The sequence below is a fragment of the Melozone crissalis genome, unplaced genomic scaffold (assembly GCF_028551555.1).
Source record: "Melozone crissalis strain CALT ecotype California unplaced genomic scaffold, PUWL_Pcris_2 ptg000046l_1, whole genome shotgun sequence".
In the NCBI taxonomy this organism is placed as follows: Eukaryota; Metazoa; Chordata; class Aves; order Passeriformes; family Passerellidae; genus Melozone; species Melozone crissalis.
In genome coordinates, this window is record NW_026535824.1 from 7387563 (window position 1) to 7411092 (window position 23530).

The 23530-nt window shown below is 49.7% G+C and overlaps 1 protein-coding gene across 1 annotated transcript; it reads right to left on the reverse strand.

Moving 5' to 3' along the window:
- Positions 1–10209: 10209 nt before the first annotated feature.
- On the reverse strand, positions 10210–11142 carry LOC128943517 (olfactory receptor 14J1-like). The gene has a single exon (XM_054286436.1). It carries the CDS (start codon positions 11140–11142, stop codon positions 10210–10212), a length of 933 nt encoding a protein of 310 aa, XP_054142411.1.
- Positions 11143–23530: the final 12388 nt, after the last annotated feature.

Genomic DNA, 23530 nt, shown 5'->3' on the forward strand with positions numbered 1-23530 from the left:
GCAGCCGGGGGATGCCGAAAGCCTGCAGGGACGGAGGCGCAGGGCAGGAGCAACGTAGGACAGCCTGGGCTGCACAGGGCACAGGGATGGGCAGCATCTGCAAGACAGCCCTGACAGATCCAACTTGGGCAGCACTTTAGCCAGGGCAGACACAAAGAGCACCAAAGTCCCAGACGGTCATTAAAGTCCCTGTGCTGTGTCTGTGCTGCTGAGCTGGGCGTCGGGCTCCTGGCCCAGAGGCAGCTCCTGGCAAGGGCAGCGCTGCAGAGAGACAGCTCTGGCCAGGAGCAGCTCCTGTGCACAGCCCAGCAGGGCTGGGGTACTGCCAGGGCCCCTCAGGGACACCAGCAGGGCACAGACAGAGCTCACAGGGGCTCAGCACTGGCAGGGGCTGTGGGATGGCCCAGAGAGGGCTCTGTCACAGCAGCAGCTCTGTGGCTGTGTCCTAGAGGCACAGAGCGGCTGTGATGTCAGCAAGGGGCTTTGTGACAGCACAGAGTGGGCTGTGTGAGGTCATAGATTGGGCTGTGACATCACAGAGTTTGTTGTGAGGTCACTGAGCAGCTACAGCATCATAGGGGATTCTGTGACATCACAGAGCAAGCTGTGACATTATGGCATGGCTGTATTACAACATAGAGTTGGTTGTGAGGTGAAAATGCGTGCTGTGACATTACGGAGTGTCAGTATGACATCACAGAGAGAGTTTTGTGACATCACTGAGGGGGTGGTGACATCATAGAGCAGGGTGTGACATCACAGAACAGACTGTGACAGCACAGGATGACTTTGTGACATCACAGAGCAGATGTCTCACATCATAGGGTGACATCACAGAGATAGCTGTGTGACATCAGAGATGGCTGTGTGACATCACAGAATGGGCTGTGACATCACAGGATGGTGTCTGACATCACAGGAGCTCTGTGAGGTCACTCTGCCCCAGCCCCCCTCACAGTTCCCCACAGAGCAGTCCAACCCTGCTCATGCACAGAGGGGTCCCCTGTCCCCTCGGGTCCCCCCGCCCCCGGCGCCGCAGCCTCCCCCAGAGGATGTTCCACGAGATCGACCCCAGAGCCTGACACAGAAACAAAGCAACAACAAAACCAAACAAAATCTGGGCAATCAAACCAGAAAGGAACCAAGAACTGTCCCTGTGGCAGGGGATAAACGGAGGGAGGGGGACAGACAAAAGGACGCAAAGGGCAAGGATAAAAGGAATACAGCCCAAAATGTTAACAGTGCTCAAATTTAACAGGACTTAACTCATACCTTAAATTTAACTGATACCTTCAACTTCACAATTTAGCAAAAGAACAGCTTATACAATACTTAACATAACCTAAAACCTATGACTTAGCAATTTAACAGAGGAATAACACTTAACAATATGTAACTCATATAATAACTTACATCATACCTAAAAACTTAACAAAAGAACAACTCTTAGCAGCATTTAACTTAGCTTAGACCTCGTGGCTTAACCTCACATACAGACCTGATGGACTCAGCTATCCAAGGCACTCAGACCCCTCAGAGAGCAACATTTCTGCCACATTTCCCCAGCACAGGCACTCCTGTGTGCACACAGACACCAAGAGTCAGTGCAAGACACCTGTGAGCAATTCCCCTGAGGGCAGGCAATGCTCCCTGTGGATCCTTTGGCATCTCCCCAGTGGGTGAAGGGTTGAGCCTGGAGGAGTGGGGGGATCAGCCCAGGCTCCGTCGTGGTTGGGGATCCCCGAGTGCAGCAAACGGGAGAGTTCCCAGCTGGGAGAGGCCCCACTCAGAGGGAGTTGCTGGCCCAGGAGAGCTCCAAAGGCTCCTTTTGGAGCGCTGTTTGCAGGGCCCCAAGAGAGGGGCTTCAGTCCCAGCAATGGTTCATCCTGGCTGCACTTGGCACCAACAGCTTTCTTTGGCAGTGTGAGAACAGGGATGTTGTGCCAGTGAGGGAACAAAAACAGCTCCCATGGCCGCTTCTAAAGGAACCAGGAGCTGGTTGGGCAGCAGCAGTGCCTGGAGCAGACAGTGTTTGTACTGAGCTGCAGAGGAGCTGAGCCCAGGGGCTGTTGTAAAAGGCCGAGGCCCAAGGAGCATTTCTCAGCTGGCAGGGCGGCCTGAGAAGGGGAGGGGGGAATGCAGCAGCACAGGGCCATGGAACCAAGGGACCATTGTGAAAATGTGGGGCCCTGTGACACCAAGGGACCATTGTGACACTGTGGGGCCCTGTGAGACCAAGGGACCACTGGGACACTGTGCGGTCCTGTGTCACCAAGGGACCATGGTGACACTGTGGGGTCCTGTGACACCAAGGGGCCATTGTGACACTCTGGGGCCCTGTGAGACCAAGGGACCATTGTGACACTGTGGGGCCCTGTGAGAACAAGAGACATTGTGAAAATGTGGGGCCCTGTGAGACCAAGGGACCAGTGTGACGCTGTGGGGCCTCATGGAATCATGGAGAGCACTGTGACATTGCTCGGCCTCACGGAACCAAGGGGACCGTACTGACACTGTGTGACTCCATGGAATGTAGGGATCATTGTGACACTGAAATGCCCCATCAAACCAAGGGTCCACTGTGACACCGCGGGCCTCATGGAACTGGGGAGACCCTTGTGACACTTTGGGGTATCATGGAACCAAGGGGCCATTGTGACACTGCAAGGCCCCATGGAGCCAAATGTGCATTGTGACATTGCAGGGCCTCGTGGAATCGTGGAGAGACCACTAAGACACTTCACAACCTCATGGACCCAAGGGGCCATTGTGACACTGTGGGGCACCATGGAACCAAGGGGCCATTGTGACACTGAGTGGACTCATGGGATCATGGAGAACTTTGTCACACTGTGAGGCCCCATGGAATAAGCAAAGCATTGTATCACTGTGAGGCCTCATGGAATCAGTGAGAACATTGTGACCCTGGAGGTCTCCACAGAACCAAGAGGACCATTGTGATACTGTGGGGCCTTGTGAAACCAAGAGGCCTTTGTGACACTGCAGGGCTGCATGGACCATAGGTCCATTGTGACTTTGCAGGGCCTCCTGTCATCAATGGTCCGTTGTGACACTGTGGAGCTAAAGGAGACCATTGTGACACCACAAACCCCCAGGGTCCAAAGGTCCATTGTGACATTGCAGGACTCATGGAACAGAAGAGTCACATGACATTGTGGGGCCTGTGGAACCACGGAGACCATTGTGACACTGCAGGGCCTTCTGGAACCTAGGGGCCATTGTGACATTGTGGGACTCCACTGAACCAAGGGTCCACTGGATCCAACTGCAGATCTTCCTGTAATCAACAAGTCCTTGTGACACTATGTGGCACCATAAAAATAAGAGAACACAGAATAGGTCTGGCTGGTTTGACCTCCCAGGAGCAACCTGACTGATCCAACTGACCTTGACATATTTGGGGTCTCATCTGCTATTGAAACAATGGGGCTCCTTACTTCCCTTCCTATAGAAAAGATCTGTTCTCCTCCAGGCATGCTTGGCCAGAATTGGCGTTTCACCTCCAAATTTCCTTATATCCAGGGATTGTTCCAATAGGAATATTGCCAGGACAAGTCTGGCTGGCAATGGTCTCACAAGGGTCAACTCCCATCTGGCCCCAAAAAACTTGGCAAGGCTCTGTGCATTCTTTCCAATGGGAAAGAAGTGTCCTGCTTCTCCAGGTGCCCATGGCTGAGATTGGGTTTCCACTTCCAAAATTCCCTATATCCAAAGACTGGTCCCAGACAAAATCTGCCATTCCTGACAAGTCTGGCTGGCCTTGGCCTAGTGAGTCTCTCACCTGCCTTCCAAAAACTGGGGCTCTGTGCTTTCCTTCCTATGGAAAAGAGCTGCCCTTCTAGGCCAGGTGCCCATGGCCAGAATGGGATTTCACCTCCAGCACTGCCTGTTGTGACAGACTGGAGAAGATTGTTGGATCGAAACATGTTATGTGTGGGGGAAGAAGGGGCAGGTCCAACCTTACCCTCCCCTGTAAGCTCAGCCCTGCCTTGCTCTAGAGCCCCAAACACCCCAGAGCCTCTATCCCAGCCCAGCAGGGTCTGACAGTCCCTGGCACAGCACAGGCAATGCTCCACAGCCACCTCTGGAGCCACCAGCCCAGCTCCTGAGGGACCAAATGAGCCCAAGTTCCACCTGGGGGAAGAGCCCAGGAAGTCCAAGGGGTATTGAAGGCTGACCACAAGGCAAGCACACATCTTGACCCTACGTCCTCTTGGAATTTCCATTTGAATGCTGCTGGAATCCAGGAATTGGTAGCTGTGTGTGTGCTTCGCTGTATCATTTTTGTCATTCTCTCTTTTTAATTCACTCTTCTTGCAAATTTTGAGTAACTTAAAATTGAACAGGCTCAGAGTTTGCAAAGTGTAATGGGCCAAGTCAGTATTTTGAGAAGTGTTTTTTGTTGATTGAATGTCATATGAATCTCGCCTTTTGCCAAAGTTCCTCTGATTTTCTAAAGTTCCCAGTAAAGGTTGTTTTGCTCTTTTGAGCTCCTGATAATCTCTTGTGGGTATTTCTCCAGAGCATCCAACTCGAAGAACACAAATAATTGTAATTCCTTTTAAATGTCTCACTGAGAGAGTTGTTTGGGGGATGGGAGTCAGGGCTTGTGTGCCCTGCTTGGCCCAGCCCAGGCAGGGCTTTCCCAGCCACATTCCACACTCCATTTCCCAGCTGGAGCTGCTGGTGCCTCTGACTTGTGCTGCCCCAGTCCCAGGGACGCTCTCCTTGTCTGCCCATTCCCCCACGGTCTCTGGGCAGGGATGGCCTCAGTGGGGGCTGCTGACATCCTCAGCACCTTGGAGGCTGCTGCTGCTGAATTTTCCTGCTCCAGAGGCTTGTTCAGCCTTCAGATCTTCAGTGCAGGAATTCAGCGTCCCAGGGCTCATTAACATTCAGAACATCTTAACAAGCCAAACCCCTGGGAATAATTTGATTTTCATTTTCAAATCTTTTGTGGTTAATTAGACAAATTCCAGTACTCTATTAAAGTTGAATAGATTACTTAAAAAAGATTACTTAGGTCAAATTTAGGGTTTTTTTCCTGACAATTTATTGATATGTGCTATCTCCAGCTGACACTGAATCCAAGTACCTCCTCATGCAGTGTGAATAGATATGAAAATCAAGACCGTTCATGGCTGACAATCAATCAGACTCTGTCCCTACCCCTACACCATCATTTCTCCCATCCAAGCTCTGGCACTCAGAACAGCCTTGTGCAAATCTGAGCTCCCTCCAGCCCAGGCTGCATCTGCAGCTTTCAGCTCCTTGGCTCCAACTCCCACCTGCTTTCCTTAGAGAAGGAGCTGCCCGAGACACAGAGGGATGTTCATTTCTTGTTCAGCCAACAAACCCATGGGAACTGAGTTGGTGCTGGAATTCAATGCCCTCCTCATCCCACAGCAGCCCTGCATTTTCCTCCTGCAGCCTTGGTCTCCAGCACAGCCATGGAGGCTCTTTGGGCTCTGGACTGTTCCTGCAGCCCCAAGGGCAGCTGAGCTCTGCCTTTGGCACAGTCAGGTCTGGCCAGTGCAGGCCCTGCTCAGCAATTGCTTGTGTGAGCCTGGCCTTGCTGTCAGCCCCGGCAGTGGCTGCCTGGCCCCTTTGTGGCCCTGTGCTGGCCCAGCCATGGTGGCCCAGCCCCTGTGCAGCCCAGCCCAGGCCAAGAGAATTGCGGCTGGGAACGGCCCCTTTGCCGTGGTGCCCACAGCAGCCTTGGGGCTCTGTGCCCCATGGCCTGCCTGCTATGCAGCCTCTGCCATCTCCTACAGAGCCCGTGGCACCTGTGGGGCTGCACAGACAGCCCTGCCCCGGGCTATGCCGGCCTCTGGGGCAGCAGAGAGGCAGCCAGAGCTGGCCATGGCCGAGAACAGGCCCTGAGCCCCACAGGACGATGGAGCTGGGCCACAGCCAAACTCAGCCCAGGCCAAAGCTGGGCTCAGCAGCCAGGGCTGCCAAGGGCTGGGCACAGAGGCTGGCACTGACAAATGTGCTGGACCCCCTCCCTGCTCTGTCCATGCCACCAAGGGCACAGAGCAGCCTCCTCTCTGGGCCACTTGCCTGTTTGCAATGGCCTGTATGCAATGCCTTTCACAGGCTCTGGCCCTGCCCCACAAGGTCTGGCCTGAGTCCTGCCCCTGCACACTCAGCCAGGCTGAGATGGACACTGATGGTTTCTGGGCCGGGCTCTCTGAGCCCAGCCCAGCTCCCTGCAAGCTCTGCCAGCTGCCCTGAGCTCTGGGCAGCACCAAGGGCCTCTCCCCAGCCCAGCCCAGCCGGCTCTGGCCCCACAGCTCTGCTCAGGCCAGGCTTCTCTGGGCACTGCCCCACGGCCTCAGCCCCTGGCAAGGGCACAGCAGCAGCTGCAGCTGCCACAGGACTCAGCCCCAACCATGGGGGAAGGTGCTTGGCCAAGGCCAAAGGAGGCTCCCTGGCTGCCCTGCTCCCCTCGGCCTGAGGTGCTGAGAGCTCTGCAGCCCCTGCTGCCATCCCATCTACCCAGGGCAGCACAAGAGCCCTGGCCTTGGGGCCCTCAAGAGCTGCTCCTGCTCCAGGCCCAGGGCCCATGCCAAAGCTGGGGCAGCCACAAAGCTGTGCTCATTTCTGTTCGTTGTTGCTCTGATGGGGATAGATCTGCTGGCACTTGGAGGTTGCTGATGAATTTTACTACTCCAGAGGCCTCTTCTTTCTTGAGCTCTTCAGTTCAGGAATTCACTGGAAAAGGCTGTTAAACATTTGTTCAAATCACCCAAACAAGACAAGCCCTTGGGAATAATATAAGTTTTCAGTTCTTCTGTGATTAATTACACACATTTCAGAAATGTATTCAAAGTGAATATACTGTACTGAAAAAAATGCAGAGAGAATTGTTTTGTCCTATTTTTTTCCTGTTTATAAATTGATATCAGCAATGCAGTGTCCAGTTGATATTGACCCCCAGCACCTCCTAATGCAGCATGAATACATACGAAAATCAAGACCCTTTATGGCTGACAATCAATCAATCAATCACAATTTCTCCCCACCATTTCCCTTATCCAATCCCTGGCACTCCTATGGATCAGGAATTGTGCGCCCAGCAGAAGCAGGGCAGTGATTCTTCCCCTGTGCTCAGTACTGGTTGGGCAGCACACTGTTAGGTCACAGGAACTGGCTGCCCAGGGCAGTGGGTGAGTCACTGTCCCTGGAAGTGTTTATGGAAAACTGGATGTGGCACTCAGTGCATGGTCTGGGTGACAAGGTGGTGTTGGGTTCCAGGTTGGACCTGATGCTCTCCAAGGTCTTTTCCAACCTGGTTGATTCTCTCATGATTGTGACCCTGCAGGTGCCTGGGGAAGCAAGGGGCCATTGTGACACTGCGGGGCCTGGTGGCACTAAGAGGACCATGGTGACATTGTGTACGACATGGCAGCACAGAGCCAAGGGGCCATTGTGACACTGTGGGGCTGAATGGAAGCAAGGAGCCCATGGTGACAGTCTGGGTCCTGGTGGAACCACAGAGGCCACTGTGACACTGCGGGGCCTTGTGGAACCAAGGGGCCATCGTGCCACTGCAAAACCAAGGAGACCCTTGGGAGAGCCTGCGGACGTGGAATCAAGGGGCCATTGCTCCATTGCAAGGACTCTGGGAACTGAGGGAACAATTTTGACTCTGTGGTGCCCCATGGAACCAAGGGGCATTCATTGGGACATTGCATCACCAAAGAATTTATTGTGGCACTCTGAGGCCTCCTGGAACCACAGAGGCCACTGTGACCCTGCAGGGCCTCTTGGAACCATGCAGAGCATTGTGACAGAGCAGGACCTGGTGTCACGATGGGGCCATTGTGACACTGCAGGGCCCCATGGAACCAAGGGGTCAGTGCTGCTCCTCAGTGTCACATATTTTATGTGGACATATTTTATGAAAAATCCTTTTGATAGGTATTTTTCTCCTGAGAACCAGAGAGGCCTCAGAAACTAAATGTAAGCAGCAATTATCTGCTGCTTTGGAATGCAAAGGTGGATCTTTGATTGGTGTCATGTGGTTGTTTTTAATGTCCAATCACAGTTTGGCTGTCTTGGACTCTCTGGTCAGTCACAAGATTTTATTATCATTCAATTCTTTTCTATTGCTTGCTAGCCTTTTGACGAAATCCCTTCTTCTATTGTTTTAGGATAGTTTTAGTATATAATTTTCTTTTAATAAAAAATATATAATAAATTTATAAATCAGCTTTCTGACACAGGGATTCAAGTTTCTTGTATCTTCCCTTGTTCTGTGACCGCTGTGAAAACCACCACACCTCAGGGACTCCTGAAATGAAGGAAACATGTTTGACCTCATGGTGGCTCTTGGGACCAAGAGACCATTGTGACACTGTGGAACCAAGGTGAGCATTGCTGCACTACCAGACCTCATGGAACCAAGGATCCACTGTGACACTGCAGAGCCCTGGGGGACCATGGTGCCATTGTGACACTGCAGGGCCCAAGGATCCAAGGGACTTTGTGATACTGAGTGCTCCCATTGAACCAAAGGGACATTGTGACACTGGGAAGCCTCATGGAGTCATGGAGACCATTGTGACACTGTGGGGCCTCGTGGAACCCTGGTGACACCAATTTGGGTGGGAGTGTTGATCTGCTGGAGGGTAGGAGGGCTATGCACATGGCCCTGGACAGGCTGGATCCAGGGCCAGAATCCAAGAAGGTGAGGCTTAACAAGTCCAAGTGCCAGGTCCTGCACTTTGGCCACAACAAGCCCTGCAGCACTACAGGCTGGGAACAGAGTGGCTGGAGAGCAGCCAGGCAGAAAGGGACCTGCAGGGACTGATGGGACAGCAGGCTGGACATGAGCTAGCCGTGTGCTCAGGTGGCCAAGAAGGCCAATGGCTCCTGGCCTGGAGCAGGAATGGTGTGGCCAGCAGGAGCAGGGCAGGGATTCTTCCCCTGTGCTCAGCGCGGCTTGGGCAGCACCTCGACTGCTGTGTCCAGTTCTAAGTCCCCTGTGGTGAGTAAAAGGAAGAAATTTGTAGCTGGAAGAGTAAAGAAAGCACAGGTGAAGACAAGGAAATGCTCAGGGCAATTTGGGGGTGGCTGCCAGGCAGCCCTGGCTCTGAGCAACAGCGTCTGCAGTGGCACAGGAAACTCCCAGCTGATGGGAACAAATTTTCTGGTTGACTGCAGAGGCCAGGACAAAGCTGAGTGGTTTCCCTGGTGTCCCCCAGCCCTTGCTGGCCCCAGGGGCTGTAGACATTTGTGCTCCCTCAGGTTCACGTCCCCACAGCACCAGCATGGGGGTGCTCCCCCTGCTGTGTGCAATGCAAACAGGGGCTGCTGAGCCAGTGCTGCCATGTCTGTGCCTGCAAGGATGGGGCACCTGTGTGAGCTGGGGAGAGGCCAGGGCTGCAGAGGAGGGATGTTGTTGGCAGCTCCATGAGGATGCTCTGGGACGCTGCCCTGGGCTGTGCAGCGCACTGGGGTGTATCAGCCCCTGCTCTGCTGCTCCTTCCCTTCTGCTCCATGGCCCTAGCAGAGCACCATCCATGCTGTTTGCTGTTTGCTCCCAGCCTGCCCACGGCTGGCCTGGAGCTGCTCATGAGGGTTTTCCATGCTGAGCATTGGCCTGGGTGTGTTCTTGAGAGAGCCTGGGCAAGGAGCCTGGAGCCCCCAGGCCCTGGCCTGAGGCGTCAGCACTGCCCTAGCAGTGCCCATGGCATGTCCTGGCTGCAGCCCTGGCACTGCCACCCCCAGGACTGTGCCTGGCCCTGAGAGCACTCATGCCCTACAGCAACACCAGGGCCAGCAGGGCAGTGGGGCAGGGCCACAGCAGCAGCACTGGCAACACCAAGTGCTGCTGCTGCTGGGCACAGCTGCTGGGCCAGCACTGATCTGCCCCCAGCTCTGCACATAGACATTGCTGCTGCAGCTCCAGAGAAGGCAACAAAAGGGCATCTCTGCAGAAAACTCTGCTGGGAGATCCCTTAGTTCATTTAAAGCACTGAGGGTGCAGCCCCTCATTTACACAGTCTGTGGCCACAGGGAATGTGGAGAGAAACAAAAGAAGAATCAGTGCAAACAGTGACAATTTTATAGACAATATTAATACTTAAAATGAAGGAAAAAATACCACCACAGCCAAACCAATCAGAAGTATTAAAGAATATTTTTATTTCAAATGATTTGCAGAAATTGGCCAGCAGTTTAATGTTTCTGAAAGTATCCAGTCATCAGTCTCCAGACTGCAGTCTTGAGCTCCTGGTTCCTCAGGCTGTAGATGAGGGGGTTCAGGGCTGGAGGCACCACCGAGTACAGAACTGACAGTGCCAGATCCAGGGATGGGGAGGACATGGAGGGGGGCTTCAAGTGAGCAATTGCTGCAGTGCTGAGGAATAGGGAGACCACGGCCAGGTGAGGGAGGCAGGTGGAAAAGGCTTTGTGCCGTCCCTGCTCTGAGGGGATCCTCAGCACAGCCCTGAAAATCTGCACATAGGAGAAAACCATGAACACAAAACAGCCAAATGCTAAAGAGATGGAAAACACAATTAGCCCAAATTCCCTGAGAATTGAGTGCGAACAGGTGAGCTTGAGGATCTGTGGGATTTCACAGAAGAACTGGTCCAGGGCATTGCCATGGCACAGGGGCAGGGAAAATGTATTGGCCGTGTGCATGAAAGCATTGACAAAGCCACTGGCCCAGGCAGCTGCTGCCATGTGGGCACAAGCTCTGCTGCCCAGGAGGGTCCCGTAGTGCAGGGGTTTGCAGATGGACATGTAGCGGTCGTAGCACATGATGGTCAGGAGATAAAAATCTGTTGCTGAACAGAAAACAAAAAAAAAGACCTGTGTAGCACATTCTGTGTAGGAGATGTCCCTGGTGTCCCAGAGGGAATTGTGCATGGCTTTGGGGACAGTGGTGCAGATGGAGCCCAGGTCAGTGAGGGCCAGGTTGAGCAGGAAGAAGAACATGGGCGTGTGCAGGTGGTGGCCGCAGGCTACGGCGCTGATGATGAGGCCATTGCCCAGGAGGGCAGCCAGGGAGATGCCCAGCAAGAGGCAGAAGTGCAGGAGCTGCAGCTGCCGCGTGTCTGCCAATGCCAGCAGGAGGAAGTGCCTGATGGAGCTGCTGTTGCACATTTGCAATGTCTTGGCATTGAGATCTGTAAAAAAAGTAATCGTGCAATAGTTGTGTTTGGAAATGACTTTAAATATCTTAGCACAGACTGAGGGGCACTTTCTCCCCATTGCCTGCCCAGGGCTCTGCTGCCTGGAGCTGTCCCTGCCAGCAGCTGCTTCCCTGTGCCAAGGGCTGGGCCCTGACAGTGCTGCCAGAGCCAAGCCCAGCCCTGGGGGCTCAGCTCTGCCCTGCAGACCCCTCCCACCTCTGGCACTGCCCAGGGGCCTCTCTGGCTCTGCAGGCTCTGATGGCACCATCAGAGCAACCCTGAGGAGTCTGGAAAAGTGACACTGTTGCTGCCTGTAATGGGCCCTGTGCTGATTTCTCTCACTGCCTGGTTTATTGAGATCTGAGAGAATTTTTTTTCCCTCAACATTAACGGAGAGATGAATATCTGTGGCCAAAATCCAATTTTGGCAAACCAGAGCAGTAGAGCAAAAAAGCAGGATTTTCTCTTTTTATGCAGCCGCTGTCTCACTATGCTCCATGTATAAGCTACTTGGAAATGTTCTACTGTTAAATGTTACCCTAGAAGCAGCCCTGAACAATGCAACGTCCCCACCACACAAGGAGAACACTTCCAAGCATTAGCAGCTGTCTCCTCCCACCCAGATCTTGTTCCTCAGTGCTGGCAGCAGCTGCCAGGGCTGGCTGAGAGCTGTCCCTGGCAGGCAGCAGAGTCCCTGCCCCAGCACAGCGCCCTGGGCTGCAGGACCCTGCTCTGCAGGACAGCCCTGGGCACCCCTGGCTGCTCTGCACAAGACACAATCAGAGAATGTACTCACAGAGTCTGTAGGCATTGGGATGTTCCAGCTTTAGGACATGGCTCCAGGAGCTGCAGCTGCATTGTCCTGCAGCCAGAGGTTCCTGTGCCAAGGGCTGGCAGTGATTCTGCCCCAGGCACTTCTCAGCCCCTTCCCAGCCCTGACTGATTAAAGCTCTCTGTGCCTCTGTGCTGTGCCCGGGCTGGCTGCAGGCAGTGCCCTAGCCCTGCCAGGCTGGCAGAAGAGCTGCTCATCAAGAGAAATGTGCTTTTGAAGCTCTTCTTGGTTACCAGGAGCTGCCTCTGTGCCAGGAGCCCAGCCCAACTCAGCAGCACAGACACAGCACAATGACTTTAATGAGCCTCTTGGGCTTTGTGCTCAGGCCCTGAACATCAGTAACTGAGAAGGACCTGAAGAAACCTCTTCAGAACTCCAAGTCAGAATCCAACTCCAAACTTTCTTGGACTTTTAATGGGTCCCACTGAGGGACACAACTGAGAAAGTGTCCCCAGGCCCCCGGCAGAGCAGAAAACTGGAGGCACTGATGGCAGCTGCGGACAAAGAGACAGCTGGGGCACAGCAGGGTCTGTGCCACCAAGGGCTGTGAGGAGACACCTTGTCCTGAGGCACTGGGGCCTCCTGGCACAGCCCCAGCCAGGTTGGGCACTGTCAGCCCCTTGTCCTGCCCTCAGCATCCCCCCCTAGCCCACATCCCTATGGCCTCAAGGATCTGCTGGAAGGAGTCCCTGCGGAGCCTTGCTCAGGAATGGCCCTGGGGGCTCCTTTATGCTCCCTGCAGGGATTGCAGGTTTTTCAAAGGACTTTGGGTTTGGCTTTTGCCTTGAATTTCTGAGAGTTTTTGTAATCATGGCCTCCAATTATCTGCTTTAATTAGTCCCTTGAGAGGCTTTGTCAATAACAACACTCAGTGGGGCTCATTACTACTTCAAGGTACTTCAGTTATTTTAATCTACTTGGTGTTTCCCTTTTGATGGACTCTGTAAGAGGTTTGTGCAATCACAGCCCCAGTCATCTCCTTTAATGAGTCCCTTGAGAGCTTTGTCCTGACACTCAGTTGGGCCCATTAATGCCTTGAGATACTCAAGGTTTTTAAGGTACTTTATGGATTTAAGAATACTTTTAGGTACTTATAGAGGTGTTTCCTTCCCATACTGAGTCTCTGAGAGGTTTTTGTGCTATCCTGGCCTCCAATTCTCTCCTCCCGGGAGTCCATGATGATCCTGTGTTGAGTATCTTCCTCCTTTCTGTTTTACAACAAAGATGGAACTGAAAGAATTTTGTAAGATTTTCTAGAAGGATCCAAACAAACATGGGACAATTAACAATACAACAACAACTAAGATAATTAATAGCCCTGTTTTAGCTAGATATCATCCAACCCTTTAGTCCCTTGCATTGGAAGAGTTTATTGACCCAGTCTTTGTTTTCCACTTGAAGATTCTTGAACCCTTCCTTCAGTACCTGAATGCTCTTGTGGACTGACTCGCTGTGGCTGAAGAGGTTCATACAATACATCCCTCAGAGTCTACACAGCCATGCTCATGTGCCCAGAGTAAAAACTCTATCACTGTTCTGCACGGTGGCATGTCTGATGGTCTCTATATCTAAAAGCAGGCCACTCAATGTGAGGGACATAGCATTGGTTTACTTAGTTATGTAAGGAACCCAAGATGGTCCAATTGTCCTAAAGCTTTAGCTGCAGCCACCCAAGGTAGTCCAAACTGGGGGTGCTACCATCCGATACCTGGATTAAAGCTTTCAAAGCCATCTCTTTGATATCATCCAATACTTCTCTGAGGATACCTGCTGTTTGATCATCTGGTAGGCTGTATTGTCCTTCTCCAGCTAGATGGTTGATTGTCAATTCCACCCTTGCCTCATTATTAGCATAGTCTGCTATTAATTGATTTAGTAAACACTTCCATCCCCCTTTCCCACAGGGTGTGTTCTGTAGGTGACAACAACATGGTCATGTTATATTTTAAATCACAGGGGGTTAACATATGTGCTGTAAACATGGCCCTCATTAGGCCATTAAATCAAGGTAAGTCCCTCCTATGGTCTTTAGCTGCCCTACACAGATCCTTGATTTCCTTGCAAGCCAATGGCTGATACCTGGGATTCTGCCCCCTTCTTTCATAACATACGGGGGCAACGAGGAGTTGTTGAGACTGTTTGCCAGTCTCCTTCCTTAACTGCTTCTTTCCGGATCCTTTCCTGGGGATCTTCTGGGGCTGAGGGGTGAGGTGGCTCTGGGGAATCCAAACTGTCTTCTGGGGATGAAGAGCAACTTGAAGCAGAAACATTTGGATTAGAAACACTGTGACTGTTGGGTTTAGTATCTTTGATCATGGGGTTATATTGTCGCCAGAGGGGGAGGCAAAGGGCACTGCCATTTTGTCAGGTGTTGGAAGGAAGGGCCTTGATTTAGGATGGCGGACTTCTGGGGTGGAGTTCTGGAGGCATGGCCCAGGGTGAAGGTGGAATGACTGACAGTGAGGCATGACCCACAGTTGTGGGGGTGGAGTCTGGAGGTTCATTCAGGGCGGAAGAGAAAGTTTTGGTAGCAGGAAGTGGAGGAGCCAAGATGGAGGGAGGATGGTCAGGCTCAGGGGCATCTGGAGAATTTTTAATGATCCGCCTCAGGATTGATTTTAACTTGTTCTTTGAAGATATTTGGTCATGATCTGTGAAAATTAACTTAAAGCATTGATATACACACCTTTCTACTTTGGACATCCGGCTGCCCATTTTTCTCTTTCTCTGCCTTACGTAGAACAGCCACTGGAACACCCTAAATCAGTTATGGGACATCGGTGTGTATTGTAAAAAGACAGTGACAAAATGGGCAATAATTGTCCTGTGTGTCCCCAAACCCACCTGCAATCCTATGCAGGTGAAACTGTCATTTTCCCTTGTGGATCCTGGCTGTCCTGGGGTGACGTTATGATGCTTGTATCCCCATTTATCTGTTCTATGCCTTTAAGACCGACTCTGAAGAGTGGAAGTTTTGTTTGGGGTTCCCTTATCAGGGACACAGAAATGAGCAGTACATAGGGCTGTTTTTCACTTCTTGCTTTCAGCTTGCTGCTTTGCTTGCTTGCTTTTCTGCTCTTGCTTTTGCTCTCGCTTTTGCTTCTGCTTATTAGCTAGTTTAGCTAAACAGTCCAAATTCCTTCCCGGACTGTTTCTCCTCTCCTGTTCCTGTGACCATCTGGAACCTGCTCCAGACTGGGACCCAGGAACACCGAAGGTTTGGCTGCAGCAGCTGCCCCAGCGCCGGAGGGACTGAGAACAGAGCGACCACCCCCGAAAGAGACTTTCTGATTTTGTCATCTTAGTCAGAGCGGTGTCATCTGGTATTGTTCATTTTGTGTGCTGGGGGGTGCTGTGCGTGTCAAATAAACAGGTTTTTTCCACCTCTCTCCAAGGAATTTTTTCCTGAACCGGTTGGGGGGAGGGGCCATGTGGGTTTTCCTTTCTGGAGGAGGGCCCTCCTTTGCAGACTCTTTAACAAATTTGCCCTAAACCAGCACACTGGCCAAGGTCCCTCAAAGAAATGATGAATCTGCCAGCCTGGCACAATCCAAAATCCTGGGGAGCACTGGCCTATCCATCAGCTAACCCCAGCTGACATGACTGAATGTCATGGTCCCTGTTTGGGTGCCAAATGTCTCCATGAGGGTGGCTGTGACAAACCTTTCTGGTTCCCCAACTTCAGGGCAAGCGTGGTGAAAATGAAAAGGAGCAGATGCAAAGGAAGATGAAACAGAAAAGCCTTATAAATATGATTGCCTGGCAAAAGACTTTGAAAATATGGAAACTGTCAGATTGAAATGAAAGCAAGCTTTGAGATACCAAGCCTTAGTTACTGAACAACTGGAAAACAATGGTATGGCCTGCTGAAGGTAATCCCCTTTTGATGAAACAACTCCCTCTGCTTGCAGACAGGTCCAAGGGTCAGAGCAGACCCTACTAGCTTGGCAGAAGGGGTCCAAAGAGTAGTTTTTAGGGTTTAAAATGTAACACAGTATGGTAATGTAATGATTCTTATAGGCTGTATGTAAATGCTATAAGATTTGTATCTTGCACTAGATTAGTTACTGAAAATTAGAATATGCAGCACAGAAGATTTATTGTATTGTAACGGGGACTCCCCTCCTCTTTTGGGCATCCATTTTGGGTGCCTCTTTCAAGCTCCTCTTTCGGGCCTGCTCCGAGCTGTGGCTGGCAGCTCCAAACAAGGCCCCTGCACCCACACCCTTTGCAATAAACCACAAGTTGAAAGACCTGGCCTCAGAGATCTCTCACCTCCGTCCGTCCCAACCGTCCTACCCACCAAGGCTACAACAAGCAGGATCAATGGAGTTGCCCAAAAAGAACTTTAGTAATAGGGTGAAAAACAACAAACATGGAGAAGTCAAGCACAGGACGAGGGATGGGATTCAAAGACCTGAGAAAAAGGCAAAGCAACAATATATACACTTGAGGGTAGAACACTCTAGAACAATAATCCTGTAGGGGAAACAAGTAACCACTGGAGGAGAAGAACTTGGACTACTTAGCATAACAACACTAAAGGCTTATGGGGGAACTCTCAAACTTACCCTAAGTTAAATGAATGATTCCCAGGGCTTGAAACTCATGCCCAGTTCTTTGGGATAAAATCCATCTGACTCTGAGTTACAGCTGGGCTAACTTCCACACCGCTGCTTTGCTCTGGTCCCTTGGGCCCAACAGAGCCACAATGATCTGCAATGTTTCCACAAGGCTCCACAGTGTCACAATAGTCCCTTGGATCCATGGTGCTCTGTAGTGTCACAATGGCCAAATGAAGGTTTCACAAGGCTCCCAAATGTCACATTGGTGTCCATAGGAAGGAAACCACTTAGCCCCATGTTTCAGAAGCTGATGAATGGCAACCACCAGAGGCCAAGGCAAGCCTGACCTGTCTGTTCTGGCAGGTTTGCTTGGAGCAACTCATGGATATTTGAAATTCTGAATGTGGAGTCCCAGTTTCAGACATTTGTGCCTGGAGAAGAGGGATGGGAGTTTTTTCCATAAAAAGAAAAGCGCGGAGCCCTTTCCAGTGTTTGGAGTATAAGTGAATGCTGTCCCTCAGGAGTCAAAGACCAGCCCGACTTGTCTGTCCTGGTAAATTTTGTCTGGGAGCAATCCTTTAATACACAAAAATTTGGAGGTGGAATCCTAATTTTGGCCATGGATGCCTGGAAAAAATGGACAGTTCTTTTCCATAAAAAGAAAAGCCCAGAGCCCCAGTGTTTCAGGGGCAGATGGGAGCAGCCTTCCACATTCCCAGGTCAGCCAGACCTGTCAGGTGATGCCTGGGAGGCCAAGGCAGCCACACCTATTTCATGTTCCCTTGGTGCCACAGGGCCCTGCAGTGTCACAATGGTTCTCTTGCTTCCATGAGGGTTTGCAGTGCCACAGTGGTTCTCTGCTTCCATGATGCCCTCAGGTGTCATAATGGCCCCTTGATTACACAAGTCCTTAAGGATCTTAATGGTCCCCATGGTTCCACAAAGCTCCACAGTGTCACAATGGTCTATTGGTTCCATGAAGCCTTGCTGTGTTCAATGGCCCCCCGCAAAGTTTCCACAACTTCCCATAGTGTCACAAAGGCCCTTCCCTCCATGAGGCCCCACAGTGTCACAAGGGTCTCCATGATTCCATGAGGCCTTGCAATGGCACAATGCTCCCCATGGATCCACAGTGCCTCGCAGGATCACAATGGACCTTTAGCTCCACAAGGCCCTGAAATGCAGCAATGGCCTCTTGGTTCCACAAAGCCCTGCTGCTTCACACTGGCCCCTTGGGACCATGTGGCTCAACAGAGCCACAAAGATATCTTTGGTTCCACAAGGCCCCACAGTGTCACAGTGGCCCCTTGGATCCATGGTACCCTGCAGGGTCAACATGTTCCCCTTGGTCCCACAAGTTCCTACAGTGTAACAGATTCCACAAGGGCCTGCAGTGTCACCATGGCCCATTGGTTCCACAATGCTCCGCAGTGTCACAATGGTCTCCATAGGAAGGAAACAAGTGAGCCCCAGTGGTGCAGGGGCAGATGAGAGGCAGTCACCAGAGGCCAAGTCTAGCCAGTCTTGACTGTACGGGCAGATTTTGTCTGGGAGTAACCCTTGCTTATAGAGAATTTTAGATGCAGAATCTCAATTTTGGCCATGGGTGCATAGACAAGAAAGACAGTTCTTTCCCATAGGAATAAAACCACAGAGCCCCAGTGCTTCATGGTCAGATGGGAAGTGGCCCTTGCCATGTCAAATTCAGTGGGACCTGTCAGACAGCACCCATGAGTCCAAACCAGGCAGACATGTTCCATGTTCCCTTGACTTCATGGATCCTAACACTGTCACAATGGTGTCCTTGATTCCATGAGGTCTGGCAATGTCACAATGGCTTCTTGGTTTCATGAGCCCCAACAGAGTCACAAGGGTCCATTGGCCCCATGCAGCCCCGCTGTGAAACAATGGCTCCTTGTTTCTATTTTAAATCAATCACAATCAAACCACAGTTCGATCACTGATCCTTGCTTCCATCGGCCCCCTGAGCTGCACAATGGTCTCCTTGATTCCCTGATGCCTGGATTCCACAGTCTCACCATCATTTCCTTGGACCTCCATTGTCACAACTAACCCATGGTTCCATGAGGTTCCGTAGTGTCATCGTGGTCACTGTCAGAGGCTGGATGAGATCAATGTCCCGAGACACCTTGGGATGCTCGGAATGCGTGTGTGGGGCCAGGGCTGGGTCAGGCCTTGGTTTGTGGTGGGACAGAGCCCTGCCCCCAGCCCTGGCCTGGCAGAGCTGTCAATCACACAGCAGGGGGTGATGTCAACCCAGCTCTGATTGGCCCAGCTGTCAATCAATCACACACTAGCAGCAGGTGCTACCCTGGCTCTGATTGGACAAGCAACTGGCAGTCCCACCCCAGGGGTGGGCCCATGAAGGCCCAGGGGGTTAAAAGCCAGAGCACGAGGCCCAGGGTCTGGATCCTGCTTTCTCCTTGGGTTCCTCTGTTAGTGATGCTGGAACCTGAGCTGTTGATACCTATGTGTGTGTCTTTTTACAGATCTTCTGTCTTTCTGTTCTTCTCTAGTTTTTCTCCGTCAAATCCTACTTACCTGGAAAATTTTTGGGTAACTTCACATGTTAAGGGTTAATAGATTTTAGAATAAATGTGTGGGAATCCAAGGCACAGGGAATATTTCTGTCTGCTCTGAGGGGTCCTGACCCCCAGAGAAACACTGCCTTTCACCTTCGCCCACGGAGAGGACTTCCAGGAATTTGAGAACTATTAGAATTTTCCGAAGTGTGACATAGTTTAGAGGGTAGTATGCTATGTTCCTTGGGTGAGAAATTTAGGTTTTGGGGTTTTTAGTATGGTGTAGAAAGGCAGCAAGATGGAGGAATTGGGGTGTAGTCCCTGTCTTCTTCATCTGCTCCATTTTCTGCAGTGTTGGTGGCACAGGGTGATTGGTCAAGGAAAGCACAATGCAGACGTTATGTGGACAGTCAAGGGATGAGTTATGTGTAGATAAGTAGAAATAATACAGGTTTTAAGAGTTGATTGGATGAGACAACTTTAAAAGACCTTGAAACCGTACATTTTAGAGCCATTTTGAGGTGTTTGTTCCAGCATTCTGAGCCTCCTGTGGACAGCAATGCAAAACTTTAGATAAGATAATGTCGGAGGAAGGAGACCCAGACACCAATTGGTTCATCCAAGTCCAATTTATTGATCGAATATGGCGGGTTAAATATAGTTCTTAATAAGCTTCATACATATTGCAAAAGTTGAGCTCAGGATTGGTTAGTTACATATCAGCAACTACACCTACTTCTACATTCTTGTGCTTATTCTTCTGTTACATTCTGCAGATATTCAGGACTAATCTCACCTCCCTTTCCTCATGTTGCAGCAAGGCCATCCGGCATTCTTGCCTGTCAGCAGTCACTGAATCAGAGACTGCTGACCTCCCTTTTAAGCTTAACCAGCGGCATTAAGTCAGTATGGCCTTTCTCAGCTAACCAACTCTTAATAAATTTCTCCACATTTCCCCCGTTTTCTTCTTAAGCAAGGAGATTAGTTTGCATTTTTGCTATCATACGGCTAGCCATGTTTTGAATACAAGTAAAAATACAAGGCAAAATAAGCAAAAACATTAAGATCACACCCAGTAAGCCGATAGCATATGTCACAATGTTCCTTAGCCATGGTCCAAGCCCTAAGCCTTTAAGCCATTCGTCAATTCCTAAACCTTCTTCTTACAACACATTCCCTCAAATTCTTCACATCCATGTCCTTGTGCCAAGAGCAAAAAATCTACAGCAGCTCTATTTTGCAAAACAGCATGGTTAACACTCTGCACATCTGCAGTTAACATGTCTAGAATTTGGGATGTCTGGTTCAGCTCATTTCTTGTCCAGCACCCTAATTGTTTTGCTAAATTCATAGCCTTATTGGCAGATCCTCCTGGTAAGATAGTTGAAACTACTACTTGTCTGAATGTACCCCAAAACTTTGGATCTCCAATCTGGCTGCAGTCCAAGTCATGTATACTACGCTTTTTCCTGTTTGATGTTTGACTGAGCTGCATTAGCAAGGACACATTAGGGTGAAACAAGGACAATTTTCCCAAATAACAGGGTCCACCCTGTGGCTTAGCTGGTACACCATTCCACGCCCTGTCTCCACAAATTAGAAATATTCCTGTAGGTAATTTCATTGGTGCCGTGATGTTTGTGCCGTTACATTGACTGTAATACTGTGGAGAGAATTCACTCAAATTCAGAGATGAATCTAAGGTGGCCCATGTGTCTTTAGGTTGATTTAAATTCTGGGCATCTAAGGGTTTGAAACTAAACCATCCGCCAGCTGTGGTGTTAGGCATACTGGCATTTGCACTTCCAAAAAGATCCAATTCTTCAGGAGGAGAATGCAAGGAGGTGTTAAGTGATTGGATTAGTAAGCATTGGCGATAGCCATCACTGACCTGCAGTATACCCTTGTTGCACTGGCAATGTGATGTTTGACATGTTAGACATACATAAGGTTCGATTATTTATCAAACCGCAAAATTCTCCTGGAGACCACACCGGAAGTCCCACCAGGTATATTCGAAATGGGTTAGTAATTCCTCCAAGACTAAGACAAAGCGATGATTGATTAATTTGATTAGCAAGTGTTACCCATAGATTTTCTCTTGGCTGACTGAAATGTGTTATTCCTACTGCTTTAATCGCTACAGCGTTAAGCAGTATAATAAAAACAAACTTCATTTTTCTTTCCTTTTTGCCTGTTTTTTCTTCCTCCGCTGTCTTTTACCTGACTTGTTAGGCTGATTAAAATGGACCTGAGTCAGTCTTTGAATACACTGATCTAACTCCAAATCAGCATCCTTGCTTACAGGTATAGCATCAGGTAGGTTTAAAAGCAAATCAGCTTTACAGCGAGCTGCTATGATGCGTGAGGATGTAGTAATTTCAAGCTCTCTAAGTACTTGCTGTAATTTCCATCTAATATATGCTATAACCACTTGTTCTGCACTCTCAAAAAGCTCTAATCCTGCCCTTCCGGGCAGGCCAGTACTTTGTTCAAGAGATCTAAACCAGAAAGAATATCGAATCCACTTCCCAAAACAAGGGTGACACCATAAAATTCCTACTGTCCTCTGTGAATACCAGTAAACCTTATTGCAATCAGCACAATGCAAAGCTACCCAAGCATAGCACTTATTATTATCCTTTTTGCAAACATAACAAGGAAGTGTATATAGGAAAGGATCAGTATTAAAATTTATCTGTGTGATCCAATCCAACCAGTTCAATGGCGGTGGTTGCAAAGCCTCTTCAGCTTTCTTACTATATACAGCTACCAATTCAAGCTCCTTCTTTAATACAAAATGTACTTGCAAACTTAATTTTTGCAACTTTTCAATGCAGCAGTCTAGTGCTCTTTCAGGATCCCCTCTGAAGGACCCTACAATCGAACGTTGTGTTAAAGGTACTAATTTTCTACACCTTACAGAGACTATACGTGATTTACTTTGAACCTCAATTCTATTTACAACACATTGTACTTCCCATTGATAATAAGCAAGAATTTTTTGTTCAGGAGACTCATAAAGATTTAAAGCTACATATGCATTTAGCCCTGTTTGTCTCCTTAATTCATCTTGCCAGCTTTTACCCCACGTGTGCTCATGCTTACAAATGTGACACCACAAATCCCATAATAATGATTGTTCTATCCAAAAAGTATTATCACAACCCCCACAACGTAGAGCAATCCAGGCAGCACAATGTGGATCATAACAGTCAAGGCAATGTTCCTTTGCTGGATTTGTTAAACGAAAAGTTGATAATGAGTCAATAAAACCAATCGGCTCCTGGGCCGTCCGATAGTGACGTGTCAGTGCTCTGTCCACCGCTTTCGAGTGTCCCTTCAACTATAACAGTAGTGGTCGTAGGACTAGAAACAGTTTCTTCCCCAGTAGCTCCTTGTCCTCCTCCGTGAGACAGTCCACCAGAGGCTGCATCAAAAACAGGTTTAGTCCACTTAGCAGGCACCCACAAAGGTCCTGTAGGTGAGGAAACACAAAGATATCCCCGACCCCAGTATAATACTTTTGCAGGTTTTTCCCATAATCCTGTAGTCGGGTTTTAATTTCCTGACCTGACCTCGGATGATGTTTAATTGCAGGAGGGGATATCGTCTTCCCCAAAAATACATAAATGATTGATCACATACAGAACCTTAGCTAAACATGATTGTGGGTCCTTTATATCTTGATGCTTTTCAATATACTGCTTAAGGGTACCATTTGCTCTTTCCACTATTGCCTATCCAGTAGGAGAGTGTGGAATACCTGTCACATGCTTAACAGACCACTGATTCAACAATTTCTGGACCCTAGCACTCACATAAGCTCAACCATTATCCGTTTTGATACTCTTTGGGACTCCCATAACAGCAAAACAACTTAACAGGTGCCTGATAACATGTGTAGCTTTTTCTCCTGCCTGAGCCGTAGCCCATATGTAATGACTATATGTATCTACAGTGACATGCACATACTTAACTTTACCAAATCTAGGTACCTGTGTAACATCCATTTGCCATTTTTCATTTATTTCCAAACCTCGAGAATTAACTCCAATGCCTAAACCTATTCCACCATTATGATAACTACATGTTGGACATGCTCTAACAATAGCCTTTAGCTTCTGATAAACTCAGCTCAAAATGTTTTGCAAGCCCTCTTGCATTTTGATGATATTTACTATGTGCTTCTCTGGCCAATGTATGCTTGTCAATAGGACAAGAGTTATCAATGGGTAAAGTAACCAATTTGCCTGCACGTTCATTGCCTTCTCCTAAACCTTCAGACCATTTATGACTCCCAATATGAATCACAGAATACACTGCATTTCTCTCTCGTAAAGCTTTCCTTAATTGTATCAATAACTCATACAATCGTTTATTATTCACTCCCTTAATTGCTGCTTCCTCTATTCGTCT

Coding starts and splice junctions, on each gene's coding strand:
- LOC128943517 (XM_054286436.1), bottom strand. CDS start 11,142: ATGTGCAACAGCAGCTCCATCAGGCACTTCCTCCTGCTGGCATTGGCA.